Source organism: Nycticebus coucang, chromosome 4 (genome assembly GCF_027406575.1).
Source record: "Nycticebus coucang isolate mNycCou1 chromosome 4, mNycCou1.pri, whole genome shotgun sequence".
Taxonomy (NCBI): Eukaryota; Metazoa; Chordata; class Mammalia; order Primates; family Lorisidae; genus Nycticebus; species Nycticebus coucang.
The window spans coordinates 112,042,959-112,066,689 of NC_069783.1; the positions used below are offsets into that span (position 1 = coordinate 112,042,959).

Consider the following 23,731-nt stretch of genomic DNA (forward strand, 5'->3'; position numbering starts at 1 on the left):
GATTCTCTTGCCTCAGCCTCCCAAGTAGCTGGGACTACAGGCACCCACCACAATGCCTAGCTATTTTTTTTGTTGTTGTTGCAGTTGTCGTTTTTGTTTTAACTGGCCCAGACAGGGTTCGAACCTGTGAACCAGCGAACCAGCCTGCTTTGGTGTATGCGGCCGGCACCCTACCCACTAGGCTATGGGCGCCGCCAGGGTAAAATATTTTTGAAACATCCTTTTAAAGTACAGCTGAGCTTATAGTAAACAGAAAATCTTAGAATCCATAGTTCTCCTGATTATTATCATACTGACTCTGTCTCTCAAGGGCTAGAGTTTAACAACAGCATGGGCAACGGGAGACAGACACTGGGTCCAGAGAAGATGACCAACTAGAACTGAATCCCCATCAAATGGGGACTACTTCATGCCCCAAGAGCTATACCTTCTTCACTGAATGGGTGGACCAGAATAATCCAAAGGAGCCCACAAGTAAATATTTATTTCTGTTTTGCTTCTAGATGGACAAAGAAGTCTTCCTTAAGAATTTACGACCACAGGTTAAAATTCACTCAGGTTTATGGCTTAACATTATTTGCATAGTCAAAAAACCAACCAACACAACAGAAAAAAAATCCCACGCTGAGAAACAAATGATTCCAGATTGCTAGAGCACTTCCAGGTACCCAACAAATGTAAAAACAAATTCTCTCTGGAATAATCCTAAAACCAAACATCACTGAATTCCTTCAGATAACAGACCAAAGAATATAAGATTATAATGGTAAAAAAATCACAAATCACAAAAGGAAACAACTTACCATTAGTTCAAGTAAGCAGAAAGAATAAATAGCAGAACAAGACCCTTAAAATATAATTAATAAAAAAAAGTAGCCAATTCAGTTTAACTCCTATGTTTCTATCAAACAGGACTTGATGCTTCAATGACCAATTATTTTAGGCTTATAGGAGTAACACTGAATAACATAAATGTTGATCCTTTCCAAAGCACTATACCAAAAAAAGGAATTTCCATTGTATTTAGTTTAAAAGTCAATACAGCTGAGTAATTCAGCTCAAAAAGAACAGGAACACAGTATTTTCTGAAACAAATATTCACTTTCTTTCATTCGATCATGGACTTTAAGACAGTCCCCATTCATTCACTCTGTAGGAAGGGCAGTATGAAGTGTGACACTCAGTCCTGGTCACCTACCCCAGTTTCGCCCCCAGCCTCTGCATACAGCTGTAGTCCAACAAAGAATCATTCTCTAAGGGAGGGAATTCTTCATAAGTGGGTTCAAACTAGAAAGAGAAACATATAAAAACCAGTGTGTCTTATAAAAAGTGACACTTTATTTCTCATGTCATATTTCCAAACAAGTTTATGGAACACCATACCTAACTATTTAGATTTGGGTACAAAAGCCCCCAGGTAACATAGACATATAACTCAGCTCTAATAAATAAAACAATAATTTCCTCATCTAACATTTGTAAGCCACATAAAGACATTTACATAAAAGAAGAATTACAATTTGAGTCATCACCTTCATTCAAGGGAGAATCACTTTATCAGAGGTCAACTACTATATCAAGTGGAACTGATTTCAAAAGGAATCTAATTCTTCCACACAAAGCTCAGTAAAATACAACTACACAGACTACTCTTTATTCTTACATAGATTATTTTCTTACTTCCTTTATTCAGCAATTTGCAAAGAACAAATTTTAGAGTTCAATTTCCACTGTTCAATTTTTCTCATGATCGTAAAAAGTTTTTCCATTGTAAACTATTTTACAAATATGCAGTGTTGTTACTAAAACCAACCAATACAAGAAAAGGCTCTTAAAACTTTAAACTAAACCCAAGGTTTAAATTTATCTCCAAAAAGCAGCAGCATATTTATATGAATTAATAACAAAACCCACAAGCTGAAGAGAACGAGACTTTTGTAAAAGAAACGTATTACCAGGCGGCGCCTGTGGCTCAGTGAGCAGGGTGCCGGCCCCATATACCGAGGGTGGCGTGTTCAAACCCGGCCCCAGCTGATCTGCAACAAAAAAATAGCCGGGCGTTGTGGCGGGCGCCTGTAGTCCCAGCTACTGGGGAGGCTGAGGCAGGAGAATCGCCTAAGCCCAGGAGTTGGGGGTTGCTGTGAGCTGTGTGACACCACAGCACTCTACCGAGGGCAATAAAGTGAAACTCTGTCTCTACAAAAAAAAAAAAAAGAAACGTATTGCCTCACGAGATGTACAATACCTCAATGTTACGTTTCACGAAGGTTTTTGTCACTCTCAGCATGTGAGTGTACTCAATCAGCTCCAATAAATTTTTCCTCAGTTTCTCTTTGTTCTTAGTGACTTCTCTCAATTCAACCTCAAGTTTCTGCAACTGCTCCTAAAACAAAATAGCGATTAGTTAAGAGTATGAATTAGTTTCAAGTGTGATTCTAATAACCTTTTTACAGTCACTAAGACCAGTAGAGGTTTTAAAAAGCCAGAATTTATATTAGTTTGGTAGGGGTACAAAAACATGCAAAGATTTTAAAGGTCCATCATTTATTTTTTCATATTAATTGAGGTAATTTCTGTTGACATTCACGCCATCTATGATGTAACATCCCAGAGGCTCTGATGACTCTCAGGACCAGAAGCCTGGCCGTCCTCTCTAACTGCAGGTCCTGTCGTTTCTTTCGTTTTACCTTTGTCTGCTTATCCATTATCATATATCCAAGAATCTTCTTCAAGTCTACATTTCCTTTCGTTTGCAACACAGAAAATGTTTAGATGATCTTTTCCAACACATTTTCCTGGTCCCTGGCTTAAGTTATCTATGTACTGGCACTTCTACAATTCTTTTTTTTTTTTTTTTTTTTGAGCATAAAAATTCTTGAGAACAAATATTCTTTTTTTTTTTTTTTTCTTTTGTAGAGACAGAGTCTCACTTTATGGCCCTCGGGTAGAGTGCCGTGGCCTCACACAGCTCACAGCAACCCCCAACTCCTGGGCTTAAGCGATTCTCTTGCCTCAGCCTCCCGAGCAGCTGGGACTACAGGCGCCCGCCACAACGCCCGGCTATTTTTTGGTTGCAGTTTGGCCGGGGCTGGGTTTGAACCCGCCACCCTCGGTATATGGGGCCGGCGCCCTACTGACTGAGCCACAGGCGCCGCCCGAGAACAAATATTCTTTAATAATTAGTTAATATTAAACATCCTTAACAGTTCTTAAATATTAAAACAATAGAAGTAGAACTCTTAAAACAAATAAAGTAAATAAGAACTTGTCTTCAAACAAATCATTTAACATACTATTAATACATTCGCTACTTCTGCCATGCCTGTAAAGGCTATAAAGAGTAATTACTATGTTAACATCATAGCCGACCAACCAAAAGGGCCAGACCAGATGACTGCTTTCTATTACTTGTCTGACTGTACCATTTTCTCTGGAGTCTACTCATACATCAAATGTAAATGACTTCCTCCCAGATAAACAAACAGAGCAGTCAGCAATGGAAAAGGCCTCAGTTACACAGTAATAATTGTTTTAGAAGAGTTATAAAGGGCTCCAGCCTATTTACCAGGATGATGAACTATAAAATGATCAGATTAAAACCTCAATGGGTAATTCACAGTTCAGGGGAGGGGGGGTTGAGGGACTGCTATTAAACAACACAAGCCAGTGTTCTCACAGAGGGAAGTCTGTAATCTCTCACTCACAAGCCAGTGAACTCAGGATGAAAGAATCCTGTTCGCTACCCACCTGAAACAACCTATCAACTTCATACTAGTTTCTGCAAATCAGAGCAGTTAGGCTGAATCAGGCAGGGCTGAGAAGGCACAGGATTAAAGCCTCAATTACTTATAGGAGAGGCATGCTAAGGAATGGGTAATCCCAAATGAACTTTCTGCAACATTAAAAGCCTATGTCCTACATTTGATGGCCAAATTCTCTTTAGCCTTGATTTACCACCACCAGGAAAGGAAGCGCATGTCTTTATCTTTCTTTCTTTTCTTTTTTTGTTGCAGTTCGGCCAGGGCCGGGTTTGAACCCGCCACCCTCGGTATATGGGGCCGGCGCCCTACTCACTGAGCCACAGGCACTACCCAGAAGCACATGTCTTAACATTGAAAAAGAAAACCGAATTATCATTAAAATTTATCACAGATAATCTATTACTGACAGTTTTAACCATAATTCTATTCTTTAATTTTTTTTCTAGACATATTCTCACTTTGTTGCCCTCAGTAGAGTGCTATGGTATCATAGCTCACAGCAACCTCCAACTCTTAGGCTCAAGCCATTCTCTTGCCTCAGCCTCCCAAGTAGCTGGGACTACAGGCGCCTGGCACAATGCCTGGCTATTTTTAGAGACAAGGTCTCACTGTGGCTCAGGCTAGTCTTAAATCTGTGAGCTCAGGCAATCCACTTTGGCCTCCCAGAGCACTGGGATTACAAGCTTGAGCCACCTCACCCGGCCTATTCTTTAATTTTTTTCCATGGTTTTGAAAAGGGAGAAAAGCATTGACAACATAAACCAGCCCTTGAGTCAATGGCTTAAAAAGCTTTCTCAGAAGCAAATTACCTGCATTTGTAGAACCTGTTTAAGAGGGGGCGCAGGAGGACTGGTCTCTCCCTCTGGAAGGGGAATATCAGCTCTATTAATTTCCTGCACCAAATAAACTGTGAAAATAAAATAAAAGTTAAACAAATTAGATTTAAAAAACTTACTATGATACATTTCAGTCAAAACATTGTAAATCCCTACCTTTCCTAGGCCATCTAAAAAAATCAATGTTTAGGGCGGCACCTGTGGCTCAAGGAGTAGGGCGCCGGTCCCATATGCCGGAGGTGGCGGGTTCAAACCCAGCCCCGGCCAAAAAAAAAAAAAAAATCAATGTTTAAATACACAATGCTTGAAACAAGCAAGATTTATAGGTCACTTTCGACAAGTGTTTCCAAAGATTTACAAAATAAGGCTGCCTAGAAATATCAGCATACAGTGACAAAATTCCCTCCTATGTTTTCCATTTCTAAAGAACTTTGAGTCAGAGCTGTCTCTGCATCTGCAGAATGATGCAGGGGTTAGAGGTGCACTTGGAATTGCAGAAATCATCCAACTGGTAGATCCACAACAGTCCCCACAAGAGCTGGCAACTTGACTTTCTCTGCAGATGCCCTTAGGAAGAGATGGGCATCCATTAAGAAAATCATGACTCCCAGGGCAGAAGCCAGGCTCTCTTGCAAATCCCCAGTTAGCACTGATGTTGTGACTTAGGACAACTTTCATTATTTCACTACTTAAAGACTAGATTCATAAACCAATAGTGTACTAGCCAAATGAACTCACTTTCTCTAGTTTATATTTTCAATTCCAAGAAACATCTTTTTTCTTAGGATACATGTCATACCTGGTGGTCATTACCAAACATAATATATCAGAAAAGTGTTACTAGTTAGTCTATTTTTAGGAGGGAAAGAAGAAAGGAAGAAAAACAAAAAGGAAAAGAAAAGCAACTAGGTCTTACTAACAAGACAACAAAGGAAGCATTGGGTTTAAGAGATTTCCAGAAATGGATGAAAACTGCTTTAACCACTTTTTTTTTTTTTTGAGACAGAGTCTATATTGCCCTCTGTAGAGTGCCATGGTGTCACAGCTCACAGCAACCTCAAACTCTTGGGCTAAAATTCTCTTGCCTCAGCCTCCCAAGTAGCTGGGACTACAGGCGCCTGCCACAATGCCCGGCTATTTTTTGGTTGCAGTTTAGTTGGCCTGGGCCACATTCAAACCCGCCACCCTTGGGGTATATGGCTGGCGCCATAACCACTGTGCTATGGGCACTGAGCCTATTTTTTTTTTTTTTTTTTGAGATAAGAGTCTTACTCTGTTGCCCTGGATAGAGTGCTGTGGCATCATAGTTCACAATAATCTCAAACTCTTGGGCTCAAGCAATCCACTTGCCTCAGCCTTCTGAGTAGCTGGGATTCTACCCAGACACTTTTTTTTTTTTTTTTTAGAAGAGAAAACCAGACCCACCTTGAACTCCTGGACTTAAGCAATCAGCACACCTCAGCCTCCCAAGTAGATGGCCCTTTGAGAGCATACCACCATGTCTAGCTTATACCTAAATTTACTTGGGAGTTCCTTTTTTATTTATTCAAGTCTGCATTCTTTCTGAAATAGTTTAAACTACAAGACATGTAAACTCCTGGATGTGCCCAGTGTGTTACTACCTTTGCCCTCCCTTTTTTAAAAATCTCATTCCAGCCGAGAACAGTGGCTAAACCCTATAATTCTAGCACTCTGGGAGGCTGAGGCAGGTCGATCACCTGAGCTCAGGAGTTCAAGACCAGCCTGAGCGAGAACAAGACCCTGTCTCTACTTAGAACAATTAGCCAGGCATTGTGGTGGGCACCTGTGGTCCCAGCTACTCGGGAGGCTAAGGCAAGAGGACTGCTTGAGCCCAGGAGTTTGAGTTTGCTGTGAGCTCTCACAGCATAGCACTCTAGCCTGGGGCAATAGAGTGAGACTCTGTGTCAAAAAATAAAATAAAAGTCTCATTCCAAATGCAAGATCTATCTGTCCAACGATTCACACAGGTTGCAAACACATGGAACATCTTAAGCCACACAAATAACTAGGACCTCAAGCAATATGAAAAGGAACAGGTTTCAGATGACTATAAATTTCTGTTAATCTTAAAAATCCTCAATTTAAAAATAAAACCTACAATAATTACCAACTGTTAGAAATCATGCCAAGTCATATTCTTCCTGCACATCCCCACATCTGGCCTTATAAAAACAAATTCAGTGACTTCTCTGCCATTTTCCCTTCCATTTCGGTCCGAACTTGACTTCACTTGATAATGACTAAAGTTAAAGACTTCAGAGATAAGACCAGGTGCAGTGGCTGGGGCCTGTAAGCCCAGTACTTGGGAGGCTGAGGGGGGTGGATTGCCTGAGTTCACGGGTTCAAGACCAGCCTAAGCCAGAGTGAGACACCGTCTCTAAAAACTAGCCAAGCATTGTGGTGGGCAACTATAGTCCCAGCTACTTGGGAGGCTGAGGCAAGATCACTTAAACTCAAGAGGTTGAGGTTGCTGTGAGCTAAGATGTCACCAAGCAAGACTCTGTCTCAAGAAAAAAAAAAAAAGACTTCAAAGATAAAGGAAGTAACCTCAGACTACTGAATTTTAATGGTTAACAATCAGAGAGCACTGATCTAACTCACTGGCAAAAGAAGCCCTGAAACATAGAAAATGATTATCAAACAATCACTCTGCCATTTCCTGCCTCTCTAGTTCCTTGATATAATTTTAGATGAAGCAATGTTATGTATGTACACAATGTTTTTAAGTTAGGATAATGTGTCAAAAAAAATCATGATGCATTAATACAATGAAATATTACACAGACATTTAAAATGATGACGCAGGGTGGGATGTACTTTGGGAGAGGGAGGTAGGAGAACCACTTGAATCCAGGAGTTTAGGATGAGACTGAGCAAGAGCCAAGACCCTGTCTCTACAAAAAATTTAGTAGTGAGCGGCTCCTGTGGCTCAGGGAGTCGGGCACCAGCCCCATACACCAAGGATGGTGGGTTTGAACCCAGCCCCGGCCAAACTGCAACAAAAAAATAGCCGGGTCTTGTGGCAGGTGCCTGTAGTCCCAGCTACTTGGGAGTCTGAGGCAAGAGATTGCCTAAGCCCAAGAGCTAAAGGTTGCTATGAGCTTTGACACCACAGCACTCTACCAAGGGCAAAAAAGTGAGACTCTGTCTCTAAAAAAAAAAAATATTTAGTAGCATGTGCCTGTAGTCAAGACTGAGGTAGAAGGATCACATGAGCCCTGGAGTTCAAGGCTGCAGTGAGCTCTGACTGTGCCACTGTACTTCAGCTAGGGTGACAGAACATAAAATAACTAACTAAATGAGTAAATAAATAAATAATTACTATTACTTTTTAACATGGAAAATAAGCTTACCCAATATCCGCTCTAGTTCTTCACATCTCTTCACCTCACCAACAAATTTTCTTTGGAAAGAACTTATGTTCTGGTTGAGCTGAGAAAAGGATGAAAAATTTGCTTTAAATTTGGCAAAGTTTTGGGGAAATTACACTGTCTTATACTACTGAATGGAAGTATAAACTGACATAACTTTTCTGGTGAACAATCTGGCAACTGGTACCAAATAGCCTGAAAATTGTCCTTTTCCCAGCAATACCCCATGAAGAAATTTAACCTAAGGAAAAAAGTACAGATACAAATTTTATGAATAAGAACATGAAACTCAGAGAAAGAGAAAAATGATAACCCCAAAATTCAACAACATAAAATTGGTTAAAGAAATTATACTCTAAAAAAATAATAAATTATACTCTAGAGCCCTTGGATGGAATATACTTAGCAACAAAAAGGAACTAATGACACGTGAAACAACCCAGGTGACTTTCATAAACATTATATACTAAGTGGAAGAAGCCAGACCCAAGAGGCCACATATTGTGATTATTTATATGGAATGTCAAGAAAAGGCAAATCTAGAGGCAGAAATTAGATCAATGGTTAACTGGATAGTGGTGATGGTTGCATGACTCAATAAACTTTCTAAAAATCAATAAATTGTATACTTGAGCTGGGTGCTGTGATTCATACCTGTAATCAATCCCCAAAATTCTGGAATCTGAGGCAGGAGGATCACTCGAGCCCAGAGTTCAAGAGCAGCCTTGGGAACGTATCTAGACCTCATAGCAAATAAGTTGCAAAAAAATTAGCCAGGCGTTTTCTCATGTGCTATAGTCTCAGCTCCTTAAGAGGCTGAAGCAGAAAGATTGCTTAAACCCAGGAATTTAAGGCCACATTGAGCTCTGATCACAAAACTGCATTCCAGCCTGGGAAACAGAGTAAGACCTCAACTCTAAAAATAAAATAAAATAAATTACACACTGAAAATGGGTGAATTACGTGTTACACCTCAATAAAGGTATATAAAAACTATGGTTCAGTCACACAACTGACTTGGCACTTTTGTTTTTTCTTTTTTCGAGACAGGATCTTGTTCTGTTGCCCTGGCTAGAGTACAGTGGCATCCTCATAGCTCACTGCAACCTCAAACTCCTGGACTCAACCAATCCTTCTGCCTTAGTCTCCTGAGTACCTGGGACTACAGGCACCCACCACGGTGCCTGGTTGATTTTTTTTTTTTTTTTGCAGTTTTTGGCCAGGGCTGGGTGGCCCGCCACCTCCAGCATATGGGGCCGGCGCCCTACTCCTCTGAGCCACAGGCGCCGCCCTCCTGGTTGATTTTTATATTTTTTTGTAGAGAAGGGGTCTTGCTCCTATTCAGGCTGGTCTCAGAGCTCAAGTGATCCCCCCACCTCAGCCTCTTAGAATGCTACATTTATAGGCATAAGCCACCACACCTGGCCCTACTCTGCACTGGGACTGGCAGGTTTGAACCCAGGTCTGCTAAACAACAATGACAACTAAAACAAAAAAATAGCAGGGTGTTGTGGCAGGCACCTGTAGTCCCAGCTACTTGGGAGGCTAAGGCAAGAGAATCACTTAAGCCCAGGAGTTGGAGGTTGCTGTGAGCTGTGACGCCACAGCGCTCTACCAAGGGCAACATAGTGAGACTCCATCTCAAAAATAATAATAATAATAAATAAAAAATAAAATAAATGACCAGGCATTTGATTATATTAAGAAATGTATTATTAAATTTTTCAGGTATGATAATGGTATCATGGTTTTGATTTTTGAGTTCTTATCTTTCGGAGATCCTTATTGAAATATGAGTTCATATAGTTTAGATTTGATTCAAAATGATCTAGTATAGTAGGGGAAATAGGGGTGGGGGTAAAAAACTGTGGCCATGAGTTTATATTACAAGTATGTGGGATCCCACTATACTCTTTCCTCTACTTCTTATAATACAAAACTTAAAGCAAATTTTAAAAATTGTAGGCTGGGTGCCATGGCTCACACCTATAATCCTAGCACTCAGGGAAGCTGAAGCAGGACTGCTTGAGCTCAGGAGTTTGAGAGCAGCCTGAGCAAAAGCAAAACCCCATCTCTACTAAAATAGAAAAACTAGCCAGGCATGTGACAGGCTCCTGTAGTCCCAGGTGCTTGGGAGGCTGATACAAGAGGATTATTTGAGCCTGAGAGTTTGAGGTTGCTGTAAGCTACAATGATGCCACAGCACTCTACCCATGGCAATAGAGTGAGATTCTGTCTACCCCCCAAAAAAAGGGAATGTTTAATAACATTAGGAAATTAGTCATAATTTGTGTGTGAAGAAAAGTAGATTAAGATATTTCCAGTGTCATTCCAAGTATATAAAAACACAGATATATACACATTTCAAAATATTGTTACAAAAATGCCCGATATTAACCAAAAAGCTAAAATGTTTATTTCTAGGTATAGAATTTCCCACAATGCACATATATTACTTTTATAATTTAAAAAGTTTACACTAACCATTCATGTTGAAAGCCATTTCAGATAAGAAATTTATCTTTGTTCCATCCAGCATTTGTTCTGGGCACTCTCAAAAAACATGAAACTGCTCAACCTGAGAAGTGCCTACCCCAACAGTTCAGTTCCAGTTCAGTTTTTTGAATTTTTTAAAAAAGAATAAACCAGAAAAAAAAAAAGATGAAAATTCAAATTTCACTTCTCTCACCTTCTCATTCATTTCTGGAGATCATACTAGAGTAACCAGTTCCAAGTCCCTAATGATTCAGACACAATCTATTTGTATAGAAGAACTTGGAAAGGAAGTTCTGCGTCAAAAGCTGTCTACCAAGAGCACGACTTCTTGGTTTCAATTTTGTTTCCTTCAATGTCAAACACTACTTAAGTCTAATTGTACAACAATGGTTCTATAAATGGCAAAATTTTTATAAAGAGGTAAATTTCTATGGCAATGATACTAATATGATTGGCTCTGATATACACCACCATCACTGGCTTACATACATTAACTATTATTTTTCCTGTTGCATGCTTCTGTTTATAAAATTTACATTTTGTTTCCCCTTTAGGCCAGCAAAGGCAACCTAATCCAGGGCTAATGGTATAGAGTACATTTTAACCAAGACTGATTTTAAGACCCATTTCACTTAGAAACACTGACAGAGGAAACTTGGTGCTATTTGTCCTGATGTTCGCCCCCTGATCCTCCCACTCCAGGCTCTGTTACAAAAGGCAAGAGGACCTTCCCTTCGCTGAATGACCTTTCTTTTCCAGGTCTTTCACTGGCTGTCACCACAGAAATCCTTGCCCTGCTCCTTTTCCCTTGCAAAAGTGGCTGAAAGAAAAACACAAAAGAGCCAGAAAAGACCGATGTCGGCAAAGTCAGTAACTCACTCCAGAAAACAGCAGAAGCATCACATGTGACAATGCTTTCTGCACTAGCACTCAAGATGCTGAGTGTCAGCCTCAGTTTTATTTTCCTTTTGAAAAAATATGAATGGCATTTTTTTCTTTACTGACTTTCAATTAAAAAGGATCCCAAGTATACTCTACAAAACCACTGTAAAGGTACTCAATGAAACTCGAATCTCTGTGGTGATTAGAGCACTGGCTCAAATCTGTGAGACTGAAGTCTGATACCCGTCTTGGCTTGAATACTAACAGGATGGAACAAACAAACCTGTTACAAAGAAAGGCACCTGTTTCACTTGAGACTGCTGCCTTAGTCTTTTGGGTGATACTCAGGGGTCAGTGCAGCTCCTGCCAGCTGAGTGGGTCCCATGTACTGAGACCCAACTGGCTCTAGGAACCAGGAGGGCGCTGCACCTCACCCCGCACCCTCAGTAGTCACTCAGGAGTTTCTCCTGTGACTTTCCTGTTACCTCATTAGGCCAACCCAAACATCACCGCTGTCACATCTGGGATAGTCTTTCGAAATGAAGGTCCCCTCAAAACGGTGAAGGCAAATAGCCAAGAAATCAAAGTGGAAACTAGGAAATAAAATGTTTGCCTGAGTGAATTTCCATTTAGTCGGTAATATTAGGTCCTGCTTACCAGTCTCCCATCCACACCCTTTTCTTTTCCTTCAGAGCACTTATCACAGCTTATAATCAGGGAGTGTTTAACCTGTCTCCTCCCAGACCATGAGCTCTAGGAGCACAAGGACTTTTCCTTGCTCACCACTGAGTCCCCACGCACCAAAAACATGCCTGAATATAGCAGGCACTCAATAAAAGCTTCATTCATTCAACAGATGCCTATTAATGCCAACAAATGGCAGGCACTGTGAAGTCTAGGAGAATCAGGAGTGAACAAGTCAGGCAAGGTTCTTGCTCTCAGAGGTTGACAGTTCATGGTGGAGACAAACAATAAACAAGTAAATGGATATAAGCAAACTGTGTTTATTATTACACATCGGGGAGACAGCCCCCATTCAACAAATAATGACTACACTTCTAGTCCTTGCACAATGGCACATCCATCATTACACATCAGTGAAGAAAAAACAAACATTCCTCTCCTCAATTCCCAGTCCAGGCTCTGCCCATGCTCTTCCTGTTCCCCGCCAGGGCCCTCTTTCCCCAGATCCTTCCCACGGCCAGCACCTTCCCACTCGAGTCTCAGCTGAAACGTCACCTCCTCAGAGAGGCTTTCTTTGACCACCTATTCAAAAGCACCTCCCACCCAAATCACCATCATACCGCCTCGTTTTATTTTCTTTATAGCAAACATTTTCTGGTTTAGGTATTCATCGGCTTAACGTGTCCTCTTCCCCACCCCTGTAAGTTCCAAAAGGACTCCAAAGAGGCCTTTATCAGATTTGTCCTCCCCAATCATCTGATGAACACTGCCCCAAGTTGATGAAGATTACACGGAGGCGATCCTAAGTGACCCGGGCAGAGCCGCCCCAGATTAGACTCTGGCAACCCTGGGGGTCAGCCCCCGCTGGGCAGAAACTCTAGCGGGTAAAACGGGGGGTCTCAGCTTCCCCGCCTGGAAAATGGGGGCAGGAGCGCGCCCCTCCCCAGGCTCTCGCGGCAGGAAGGCCCGAGCGAGCGGCAGGACGGGAGAGCGCCTGGCCGGCGGGCAGGTGCGGCCCGCGTCTCCCGGGAGACACTCACGTCTCGGAACTGGACTAGGCCCTTCTCGCCCAGGGCGCTGAGGCACTCGTAGGCCGTGCCGGACTGCAGGAAGAGCTGCGCCAGGCACATGGTCTCGCTCCGGAACAGGGACCCCATGGCGGGCTGGCCCGCGCCCCGGAGGGGGTCGACGCAGCGACAGCTCCGAGCAGCGCGGGCCCGCAGTCAGCCGGGGCGGCCCGGGCCTCGGGCTCTTCCTGCGGCCTGGTCGCGGCCCCGCACCATCGGGTTCCGAGCTGCAGCGGCCGTGCCGGGTGCTACCACCGCGGGCGCCACTCCAGCCGCCGCCGCCGGCGACACCCCACCCCCGAGCTGCGGCCGGTTCCGGTTCCGCCCCCGCCCCCGCGCACCGCCCCCTCCGGCCGACCAATGGGCGCCCGGAGTTGCGGCCGCAAGCCTCGGCCGCCGGGCCAACCGGCGCAAACCCGGCGGCCACCCCGGCTGCTCCCGGGTCTCAAATCCTGCCCGACCCGAGGCGGTAGAAGATGAGGCCTTCCCGACTTCACGCGCCGTTTCAAGTGCACAGCTCCGTGACTTTCAATGAAGTTACAGCGTGTACAATCCCAACGACCCCAGAAAGATTCCTCCTGCCCAGATGCGGTCTCTCCTTTTTTTTTTTTTTTTTTTTTTGGAGACATAGTCTAACTTTATCGCCCTCGGTAGAGTGCTGTGGCGTCATAGCTCACAGCAACCTCCAAATCCGGTTGCCTCAGCCTCCCGAGTAGCTGGGACTACAGGCGCCCGCCACAGCGCCCGGCTATTTTTTGTCGCAGTTTGGCCAGGGCCGGGTTCGAACCCGCCACCCTCGGTATATGGGGCCAGCGCCCTATTCACTGAGCCACGGGCGCCGCCCTGGTTTCCCCTTCTTACCAGCGACCTGACTCCTGCCTCGCCGGACCTCCCGAATCTCCAGGACCTTGCACATAGCAAGGCACTCAATACTAGTTCTTGAATGCATACATGAATGTATTACATAAACATAGAAAGTTAAAACCGTATGATACGCAACCAGATCCTGTTTTCCTGCCCAAGTGAGTTTTTCCCTCTCTGAAATACCAAAGGCATCCTAACAAAGACCACAAAATCAGGCTGAATTACTGTCATTTGGAAACTTTAAAATAGTTTTCCGTAAATATAGTATCTTAAATCCAAAGCTAGTTACACTAACTGCCATTGAAAGACTTTCTGAATCACTGCAATTAAACAGTGGGTATTTCCTTTTCTTCAACAAAAGGTAACTTTCAGCTCCATCTGTAGGGTATAATCACTTCAACCCTCAGAGATACAAATCAAAGAAACAGAAAGGGGAGGATGCCAACATTAACGCCAATGTAATACCAACTGTGATACCTGAGAGGGAAAAAATTGTTATTAGTTATGTGTTTAATATTAATTAGGAAAAATATAACAAACCCAATTTCACAAATATTATTAGTGAAGTTGGTTCTTTTATTTAAAGAAAAGTTTAAACAACAGGTGATACTAACATACAGTAAGAATTGTGAAGGATGGCTTGGTGCCCATAGCTCAGTGGTTAGGGCACTAGGCACATCCGCTGGGGCCGGCAAGTTTGAACCCGACCCAGGCCAGTTAAAACAACAATGACAACTGCAACAACAACAAAAAAGAAAAATAGCCGGGCATTGTGGTGGGCGCCTGTAGTCCTAGCTACTTGGGAGGCTAAGGCAAGAGAATCGCTTAAGCCCAAGAGTTGGAGGTTGCTGTGAGCTATGGTGGCACGGCCTTCTACCAAGGGTGACATACTAAGACTCTGTCTCAAAAAATAAATAAATAAATAAAAACCACCTTTCATTTATTTAAAATTTTACAGGGTGGTGCCTGTGGCTCAAGGAGTAGGGTGCCAGCCCCATATACCGGAGGTGGTGGGTTCAAACCCAGCCCCAGCCAAAAACTGCAAAAAAAAAATTTTACAGAGAGGCACGTAGGGCTCCAACAAATCCCAGAAGTATAGTCTTTAGTAGGTCAGGTAGTAGTTAGTCAAACTCCAAGCTTTGCATATTCTGATCCATGGGTTGCTGAGAAATGCAGCCAACATGAGGAACAACATCAACAGCAAGCCCTTGACAACACGCTGAGAGTAAGGTTCCCCTGTAAAACAATGAATAAATTAAGCAACATCAGCTGCGCACACCTATAATCCTAGCACTCTGGGAGACCAAGGCAGGAGGATTGCTTGAGCTCAGGAGTTTGAGACCAGCCTGGCCAGCCTGAGCAAGAATGAGACCTCATCTCCACTAAAAATAGAAAAATTAGCCAGACATAGTGGAGGGCACCAGTAGTCTCAGCTACGAGGGAGGCTGAGAGAGGAGGATCATTTGTATCTAAGAGTTTGAAGTTGCTGTAAGCTAGGCTAAAGCCAAAGCATTCTAGCCTGGGTGACAGAGTGAGACTCTGAAAAAAAAAAAATTAAGCAACATTATTTCTTAACTCTTTTTGTAATGACATAGGTGGAATAAAACCAAAATACCAAAATATTAATAGTGACAACTTCTAAGTGGCAATATTATCTAGTAAATTTATTTTCTTTTTAGAACTTTTCTTCTGTGTTTGGGAAAAATGAGGTACCAAAGGAAAAAAAACTTTTCTATATGTTTTAATTTTTCTGTCACATTTACATATTACTTTTTAATATTTTTAATTGATGTAACATTATTGATAACAGAAATCTGTCTTATCCTACCTTGATAATACTGGGTAAATGGATATAGAAGTTGTGGCCAACACACCTCATTTCTGTTACAGTCATACTCTGTAAAATTGATCTGGAATCTGCAAAACATTTTAGAAGGTTATAAAAACTACAAATGAAAAGCATCGGGCCGGCGCCTGTGGCTCAGTGAGCAGGGCACTGGCGCCATATACCGAGGGTGGTGGGTTCAAACCCAGCCCTAGCCAAACTGCAACAAAAAAATAGCCGGGCGTTGTGGCGGGCGCCTGTAATCCCAGCTACTCGGGAGGCTGAGGCAGGAGAATCGCCTAAGCCCAGGAGTTGGAGGTTGCTGTGAGCTGTGTGAGGCCACAGCACTCTACCAAGGGCAATAAAGTGAAACTCTGTCTCTACAAAAAAAATAATAATAATAATAATAAAAAAAGAAAAAAAAAAGCATCAAAACTTCACTAAGGCTTGGCACCCATAGCAGTGGCCACATACACCCAGGCTAGTGGGTTTGAGCCTGGCCCAGGCCAGCTAAACAACGACAACTGCAACAAGAAAATAGCTGGGCGTTGTGGCGGGTGCCTGCAGTCCCAGCTACTTGGGAGGCTGAGACAAGAGAATCTCGTAAGTCCAAGAGTTTGAGGTTGCTGTGAGCTGTGACGCCACAGTTCTCTACCAAGGGCGACATAGTGGAGACTCTGTCTCAAAAAAAAAATAAAGAAAGCTGGGCGGTACCTATGGCTCAAAGGGGTAGGGCTGCAGCCCCATATGCTGGAGGTGGTGGGTTCAAACCCAGCCCTGGCCAAAAACTGCAAAAAAAAAAAAAAAAGAAAGAAAAGAAAAGAAAGAAAGAATAGGCTCGGTGCCTATAGCACGGTGGTTATAGCTCCAGCCACATACACTGAGGGTGGTGGGTTTGAACCCAGCCCGGGCCAGCTAAACAATGACAGCTGCAACAAAAAAATAGCTAGGCATTGTTTCGGGCGCCTGTAGTCTCAGCTACTTGGGAGGCTGAGGCAAGAGAATCACTTAAGCCCAAGACTTTGAGATTGCTGTCAGCTATAACGCCACAGCACTATATTGAGGGCAACATAGTGAGACTCTTGTCTCCAAAAAAAAAAAAAAAGAAGAAGAAGAAAAGAAAAGAAAAAGAAAGTTAATTAAAAGAATAAACTTTCAGCTGGGCATGGTGGCTCACACCTGTAATCCTAGCACTCTGGGAGGCCGAGACAGGTGGATTGCTTGAGCCCACAAGTTTGAGACCAGCCTGAGCAAAAGCAAGACCCCCATCTCTACTAAAAATAGAAAAACTGAGGCAAGAGGATGGCTTGAGCCCAAGAGTTAGAGGTTACTGTGAGCTATGATGCCACAGCACTCTACCCAGAGCAACAACTTAAGACTCTGTCTCAAAAAAAAAAAAAAAATTATGGCAGCGCCCATAGCTCAGTGGGTACGATGCAAGCCACATGCACCCAGTCTGGTGGGTTCAAACTTAGCTGGGCCAGCTAAACAACAATGACAGCTGCAACAAAAAAATAGCCAGGCATTGTGGCGGGCGCCTGTAGTCCCAGCTACTTGGGAGGATGAGGCAAGAGAATCACTTAAGCCCAAGTTTGAGGTTGCTGTGAGCTGTGATGCCACAGCACTCTACCAAGGATGACATAGTGAGACTCTGTCTCAAAAAAAATGAAAAACAAAAAATAAAAAAATAAACTTTCTATTTTCTAACATATATTTTACTGTTTCCTAATAATGTCCATTGGGTCAGCAGCTGGATTACCTTGTCAGGGGGCGAGGTAACTGTGCAGGTACTTTAATAAACTGGACTGATGCACTGATGGGAAAAAGGTCGGTCTTATCCTCACAAGTAAGCCCACACTGATACTGCCAGTTCACGCAAGAGATCCTAGAGGAAAAGATTATGCAGGCAACACAGCCACCATTCACCCTAGTCTACTAAGAACATCAAGGACATGAACTCAGGTTCTCTTTAAAAGGTTCAAATTCTATACATGCTTTTTTATTCTTTGTATTATGTCAAATTTCACATACAGATGCAAGGAGAGAGAAGAGTATTGTATAATGAACTCTCCTGGACCTACCACCTGGCTACAACTGCCAGTATGTTGCCAATCAGGTGCTATTAAACATAACTTGTTTCATCAAACAATATAATAATAATAACAACAACTAACCATTTACTGAGGGCTTTCCAGTTTGAGACACAGAGCTTTATACATTCCAGTTCATGTAATCCTCCGAATAGTACTACCAAGGTGAGTTTGGTGCTTAACATTTGTTATCTCTGCCTACCCAACATCCCTTCTCCTGTCTTCTGGTAAAGGCACCCCAGTTCTTCACTGAGGAACCATCACTCCCAGCTCTGAGTTCAGTGGACCAGAAGGGACTAGCTTGAATCTAGCCTGTCACTTGAGCCTGGCCAATGAGGGCTATCTATCGCCTTAGCCATAGCGATTGCTTCAGAAAGGAGCACATGACCCAAACTGAACCAATAAAAGTCTGCCCAGATCCTTTATGAGAAAGATGAGGATAGACATTTGCTCTCTCCACTGGATTTGCTAAAGTGATTTAGCCTAGAATTGCTGGTGTTCCCCTTTGCCATCTCTGAAAATTAACCCAGCCCAGAGGGAGGAGGAGCTAAGAGATGACAAGAAAAAGATCCCTGACTATATCAGATCCATGAACCATAAATTAGCTGTAAGTGAATTTTTCTGAACATGAACCAATAAATACCCCCTTTTGCTTAAGCCACTGTGAACTAGGACTCTGAAACTTAAAACTTATAGAGGCATGGTACATAAAGGTATTATCAGCATTTTACAGATGAGGAAACTACAGCTCAGAAGAGGTTAAGCAATTGCCTAATGTCACACAGTTCATCAGTGGGAGAGGCCTGATCAAACTTGCCTATCTGCTGCCAATGTCTTTAATCACTGCACAGTATTATTTGACCAGCGTGCCAATTACATTCATGCATTTCAAAATATGCTCAGCGATAAGCAGCCCTTTATATTCCCTAAAATACCTTACAGAATCTTTTATACAAAGCTTCATAAGTACTTGTGAGAATAACTTTCCATTATAAATATAGTTTATACATATTTCATATATACATATGATAATGCTAATAATTCCAACTTGTAAATAAAAAATGAGATTCTAAACTAGCATCTCCCTATTCTTTGGTGAACCTTCAACTTTACAGCCATTCTGCAAGCTACACTTTTCTAAGATGTGATCATACCTTGTCTCTAAGCCAAGAATCTCCTGCTGAGTAATACCCTCCACCACACCAGCATCTGAGATGAGGATTCGGATGTGCAGCTGAGCAGGAACATCCAGGCAGATGCCTTTCACATCACTACCAGCTGGGTCTGTCCCTGTATCAGGAGCCTCTACACCTATAGAAATGTTAAGGTATGTAGTTTTGAAAAAACGTTTTTATGACAGTTTTCCTTCAATGTCATCATACCCCCCAAATGGGAAATGATATTAATAGAAAGCACATTAATGAGACTTTAATCTCTCGTAGGCTCTAGTACTCATCATTTCATAACTGCTACCTCTGGATGCCTACAGGGTACATTGGCTGGCAGTAATTAACCAAAGGTATTCTTAAAATGTTTCCTTATATGTTAAATCAGTCACTAGAACTTTAAAAGCTCTGACCCATATAATAAAACCATAAATTATGATACAGTTTCTAAACTCCCCCCTGAAATCCACCAGTCTTTTGACAAAAACATAAATCATTACAGTGAAATGCCAGAAGTTATCCCTTGAGGTAAAAACATTTAAAAACCATACTAACAACTTCAATTAGTATGGATTACATAGCTAAAAATTATTTTCGAAATGTGTTGCCACAGCAGTGATACAACTGAAAGGGAATAAAGTTGAGTGAGAAATTAACTTTCATTCATCTTGAAAACTTGCACTTAGGGGAAAAACCAGCAAAGTCAATGGCAAGAGGTAGGGAACAGGTTCTATGACAACTCTGGAGGGGGTTTCTTTGCTCCATCAGGGATTCTGAAGGTCGGTGACACTTTTTTCATGACATCTAATTTCCTTACACATGTGTCAACATCACTTCTCTTCTATTTATTAACCAGGCTGCTTTCTGGCTCAGACATGAAATAGAAGCCAACCTCCTCCACTTGAAGGCAACAAAATGTCATCACTTTGGTAATTTTGTACCTTAACCAACCTCCACTCTCTGTCTGGAAATTCTCCACATTGTTTACTTGTCAAGTGATTTGATGACTTCTTCCCTCCATCCCTCAGGGGTCATTCCACAAGCCATCTCGCTGGCCTGGATGGCAGAGCCCCGGGCTTAACAAGCCTGACTTCTGGGTTCGGTTTGCAAAAAAGGACTGAACTCTGGGTCTTGGGTATGAACTGGATCAGCAAAAGGGCAGCCTGAGACACCCATGGCCTACAGGACCCTCTTCTCTGAGTCAGAAAGTAGTCTGAGGCATTTCAAGCCCATAGACCTAATCACGTGATCCACGTCCATCCAAGAGATTAAGGGGTCCTCGTCACTGTGATCACAATCACAAGGGGTAGCAACCAGGCAAGCTTATATCTGGAGGGTCACTGTGAACTCCAGCTTGCTGAACCAAAATGACCTCAGAGCAGACAGAAAGGGGAGAGGGCAGGATCTAGGCCAAGGTGAGGGCACAGCAGCATCTCAGGGACAGAAGGGCACTGATGAAAACAGGAGCAGGCTCACTGAGTTCTTTTTTTTTTTTTTTTTTTCTTTTTGAGACAGAGTCTCAGTATGTCACCCTCGGTAGAGTGCCATGGCGTCACAGCTCACAGCAACCTCAAACTCTTGGACGTAAGTGATTCTCTTGCCTCAACCTACCAAATAGCTGGGACTACAGACACCCGCCATAACACCTGGCTATTTTTTGGTTGTAGTTGTCGTTGTTTGGCAGGCCCAGGCTGGGTTCGAACCCGCCAGCTCCAGTGTATGCGGCTGGTGTCCTAGCCGCTGAGCTACGGACACCAAGCCCTCACTAAGCTCCTTCTAGCCCTAAAAGGCAATTTAGTTAGTACAATAGAAGCTTTCTATTCAACACATTTCATTTACACACTTAAGACTCCCCAAGAAATCTGAAAGATACCTGACAAGTCCCAGCTACCTTACTTGTTACCTGGGAAGCGAGAAAAGAGGCTGGAAGTCTGGGTTTTCATTCTAGCTCTGCCAAAACTCACATGACCATAGCCTTCTCATAGATAACTGGATTTCAACAACTAGATGGACATTTGGACTAGAAGGTAATATCAGGTCTGTTGTGCAAGCTAAGCCCAGTACACTTTTACACTATGTGCATGTGGTGTATTTCCAACCTGCTGCCCCACTTTATGCACAATCCACCTGTCAAACCAACACTTTGGCCAAAGGCACTGGACTGTGAACTGTTTTTACCTGGCCTCTGTGATCCATGCTGGTATTAGATATGTTATACCTTAATTTCTTTCTTTCTTTTCAACAGCTTTATTCAGATATAATTCACATACCACATAAACTACCCATTTAAAATGTGCGATTTAGTAGTTTTGAATATACTCACAGAGTTGTACAACCGCCACCTGGTTTTGTTTTAGAACATTTTATCACCCCATGAAGAAACCCTATACCCATGGTAGTTGTTCCCAATTTTCTCCCAATACATATAGCCCCTGGCACCCACTACTCCACTTTCTGTCTCTTATGCATTATTTGCCCACGCTGGACACTGCACATAAAGGGAGTCATACAATATATGACCTTTTGTTGTTTCCTTCCCTTCCCCTTCCTTTCCCTTTTCCTTCCTTCCTTCCTTCCTAACAAGGAATACTTCATGAAGTTATATGTCATCCTGTAGGAGCCATGCTAATCTTCCCCATACCAGGCCAATTTGGATTATATGTACTGCTCAATACCATATCACCACATGATGATATGTGGTCTTTTGTGTCTGGCTTCTTACACTTGGCCTAATGTTTTCAATCACCTTCTTTTTCTTTTTTTTTTTTTTTTTGCAGGTTTTTGGCTGGCGCTGGGTTTGAACCTGCCACCTCCAGCATATAGGGCCGGCGCTCCACTTCTTTGAGCCACAGGAGCTGCCTACCTTCTTTTCTTTTAAGCTAACAAAATTGATTTTATAAATTACAAAATCAGGGCAGTGCCTATAGCCCAGTGGGTAGGATGCAAGCCACATACACCCAGGCTGGTGGGTTGCAGCTGAACAATAATGCCAACTACAACAAAAAAATAGTGGGGAATTGTGGCAAGCACCTGTAGTCCCAGTTACATGGGAACCTGAGGAAAGAGAATCGCTTAAGCCCAAGAGTTTGAGGTTGCTGTGAGCTGTGACACCACGGCACTCTACCGAGGGTGACATAGTGACACTCTGTCAATAAATAAATAAATTACAAAGTCAATACTCAAATTTCTGTATTCCTGGCAATCAAAAATAGCAATGCAAACTGAAGTGCACTAAAAATCTTTAAACCTCATTTAGATTTTTGGACTTTCTCCTTTTTCCTTTTTTTTTCTTGTTCTGTCTCCCAGGCTGGAGGTCAGTGGCTCAATGATAGTCAATTGCAACCTCAAACTCCTGGGTTCAGCAATCCTCCTGCATCAGCTTCCTGAGTAGCTAAGACTACATGTACATGACACTCCAGCCAGCTAAGTTTAGAGAAAGGGTCTTGCTATATTGCCTAGGCTGGCATCCAACTCCTGACCTCAAGCCATCCTCCCACCTCACGTCCCCAGAGCATCTGCCTGGGCTTCCTTTCACAAAGATTGCTAACTCATACAACAACTGAGCAATTGAACTCAGTTAAGCCACAGTAAAGAAAGATGACCCACTGGGTCAAGCTCTAATGATAAACTATAGTTGGCAGTCATAGCAACCAAGTCACACATTTTATTGTATGCAGCTTTGACTTACGTATTATCTCCAGCCAGCCATCACTAAGATCATTGTAATCAGAGTTGCCTCTCATTGCAACATGAGTCACTTTTATTAGTGAACCAAGTCTTTCAGCAGCATTCCTCCTGCAAGAGAGTAAGATATTTCTCAGCTCAGGACGAGTAGGTCATGTCCTGAAGTCCTTTTCAGTGAATGTCCAGTCTGTGTTCACCAAGTGCCTAAATAAAACATTGCCAGAGGAACTGGCATTAAAAACTGGCTGGGCATCATATTTCTCTTTGATGACCTTTTCAGGATGACCCTAAACAGCTAAAGGAAGACACACAGAAGCAATCTTTGACTTTGTACTTAAATTGTTAGCAACTTACATTGGTATCACGTGGTTTATAGGCTCCCTTAAGTATCACCAAAACCTCGGAGATGGTTAGGTCACATATCAAGTTAACAGGATAAATTCATGAGCCAGAGTGATCCGACAGTAAAAGGAACTTAAATATCTAGTTAGAATTCTGAGTTATAAAAGTAAGTTTGAGATTAAGAATTGGAACTCGGGCCCAGTGCAGTGGTTCACACCTGTAATCCTAGCACTCTGGGAGGCCGAGGCAGGTGGATCGCCTGAGCTCACAGGTTCCAGACCAGCCTGAGCCAGAGCGAGACCTCGTCTCTAAAAATAGCCAGGCATTGTGGCAGGTGCCTGTAGTTTCCAGCTACTCAGTAGGCTGAGACAAGAGAATCACTTGAGTCCCTGTGTTGGAGGTTGCTGTGAGCTATGGCTCTCTACCAAGAGTGACAAAATGAGATTCTATCTCAAAAAAAAAAAACAAAAAAAGAATTGGAACTCAGCATCCCTCCTTTTTAGGAATGTCACTGGAGGATATAAATCTGAGCTGCAGGAGGGGGGCTCTGACTATTGAGTCAGGCCTCATAACCTATGATCAGGAGCTGCCACTGACATCCAGAATAGGCAAACCCACAGACACAGAAAGCAGGTGAGTCAC

At 42.8% G+C, this 23,731-nt stretch overlaps 2 protein-coding genes across 6 annotated transcripts in view; both read right to left on the reverse strand.

Moving 5' to 3' along the window:
* ATP6V0A2 (ATPase H+ transporting V0 subunit a2) overlaps positions 1–13,447 on the reverse strand; it is a 43,006-nt gene extending 29,559 nt beyond the window's left edge. For 2 of the 4 annotated variants that reach the window (XM_053588398.1, XM_053588397.1), the window contains exons 1-6: positions 13,092–13,411; positions 8,147–8,230; positions 7,972–8,050; positions 4,571–4,668; positions 2,246–2,383; positions 1,199–1,287 (exon numbers count right to left, since the gene is read on the reverse strand). In XM_053588398.1, coding sequence (XP_053444373.1) covers positions 1,199–1,287; positions 2,246–2,383; positions 4,571–4,668; positions 7,972–8,050; positions 8,147–8,230; positions 13,092–13,208 — 605 coding nt within the window. In that variant the 5' untranslated portion in view covers positions 13,209–13,411. Of the gene's footprint in view, positions 1–1,198; positions 1,288–2,245; positions 2,384–4,570; positions 4,669–7,971; positions 8,051–8,141; positions 8,231–13,091 lie in introns of those variants that run through there. The other 2 variants (XM_053588399.1, XM_053588400.1) reach the window with 2 other exon arrangements.
* Positions 13,448–14,549: 1,102 nt separating this feature from the next.
* TCTN2 (tectonic family member 2) overlaps positions 14,550–23,731 on the reverse strand; it is a 32,352-nt gene continuing 23,170 nt past the window's right edge. For both annotated transcript variants that reach the window (XM_053588402.1, XM_053588401.1), the window contains 5 exons: positions 22,752–22,858; positions 19,052–19,208; positions 17,567–17,692; positions 15,811–15,899; positions 14,550–15,218 (listed from right to left, as the gene is read on the reverse strand). In XM_053588402.1, the coding sequence (XP_053444377.1) occupies positions 15,085–15,218; positions 15,811–15,899; positions 17,567–17,692; positions 19,052–19,208; positions 22,752–22,858 (613 nt within the window). In that variant the 3' untranslated portion in view covers positions 14,550–15,084. The remainder of the gene's footprint in view (positions 15,219–15,810; positions 15,900–17,566; positions 17,693–19,051; positions 19,209–22,751; positions 22,859–23,731) is intronic.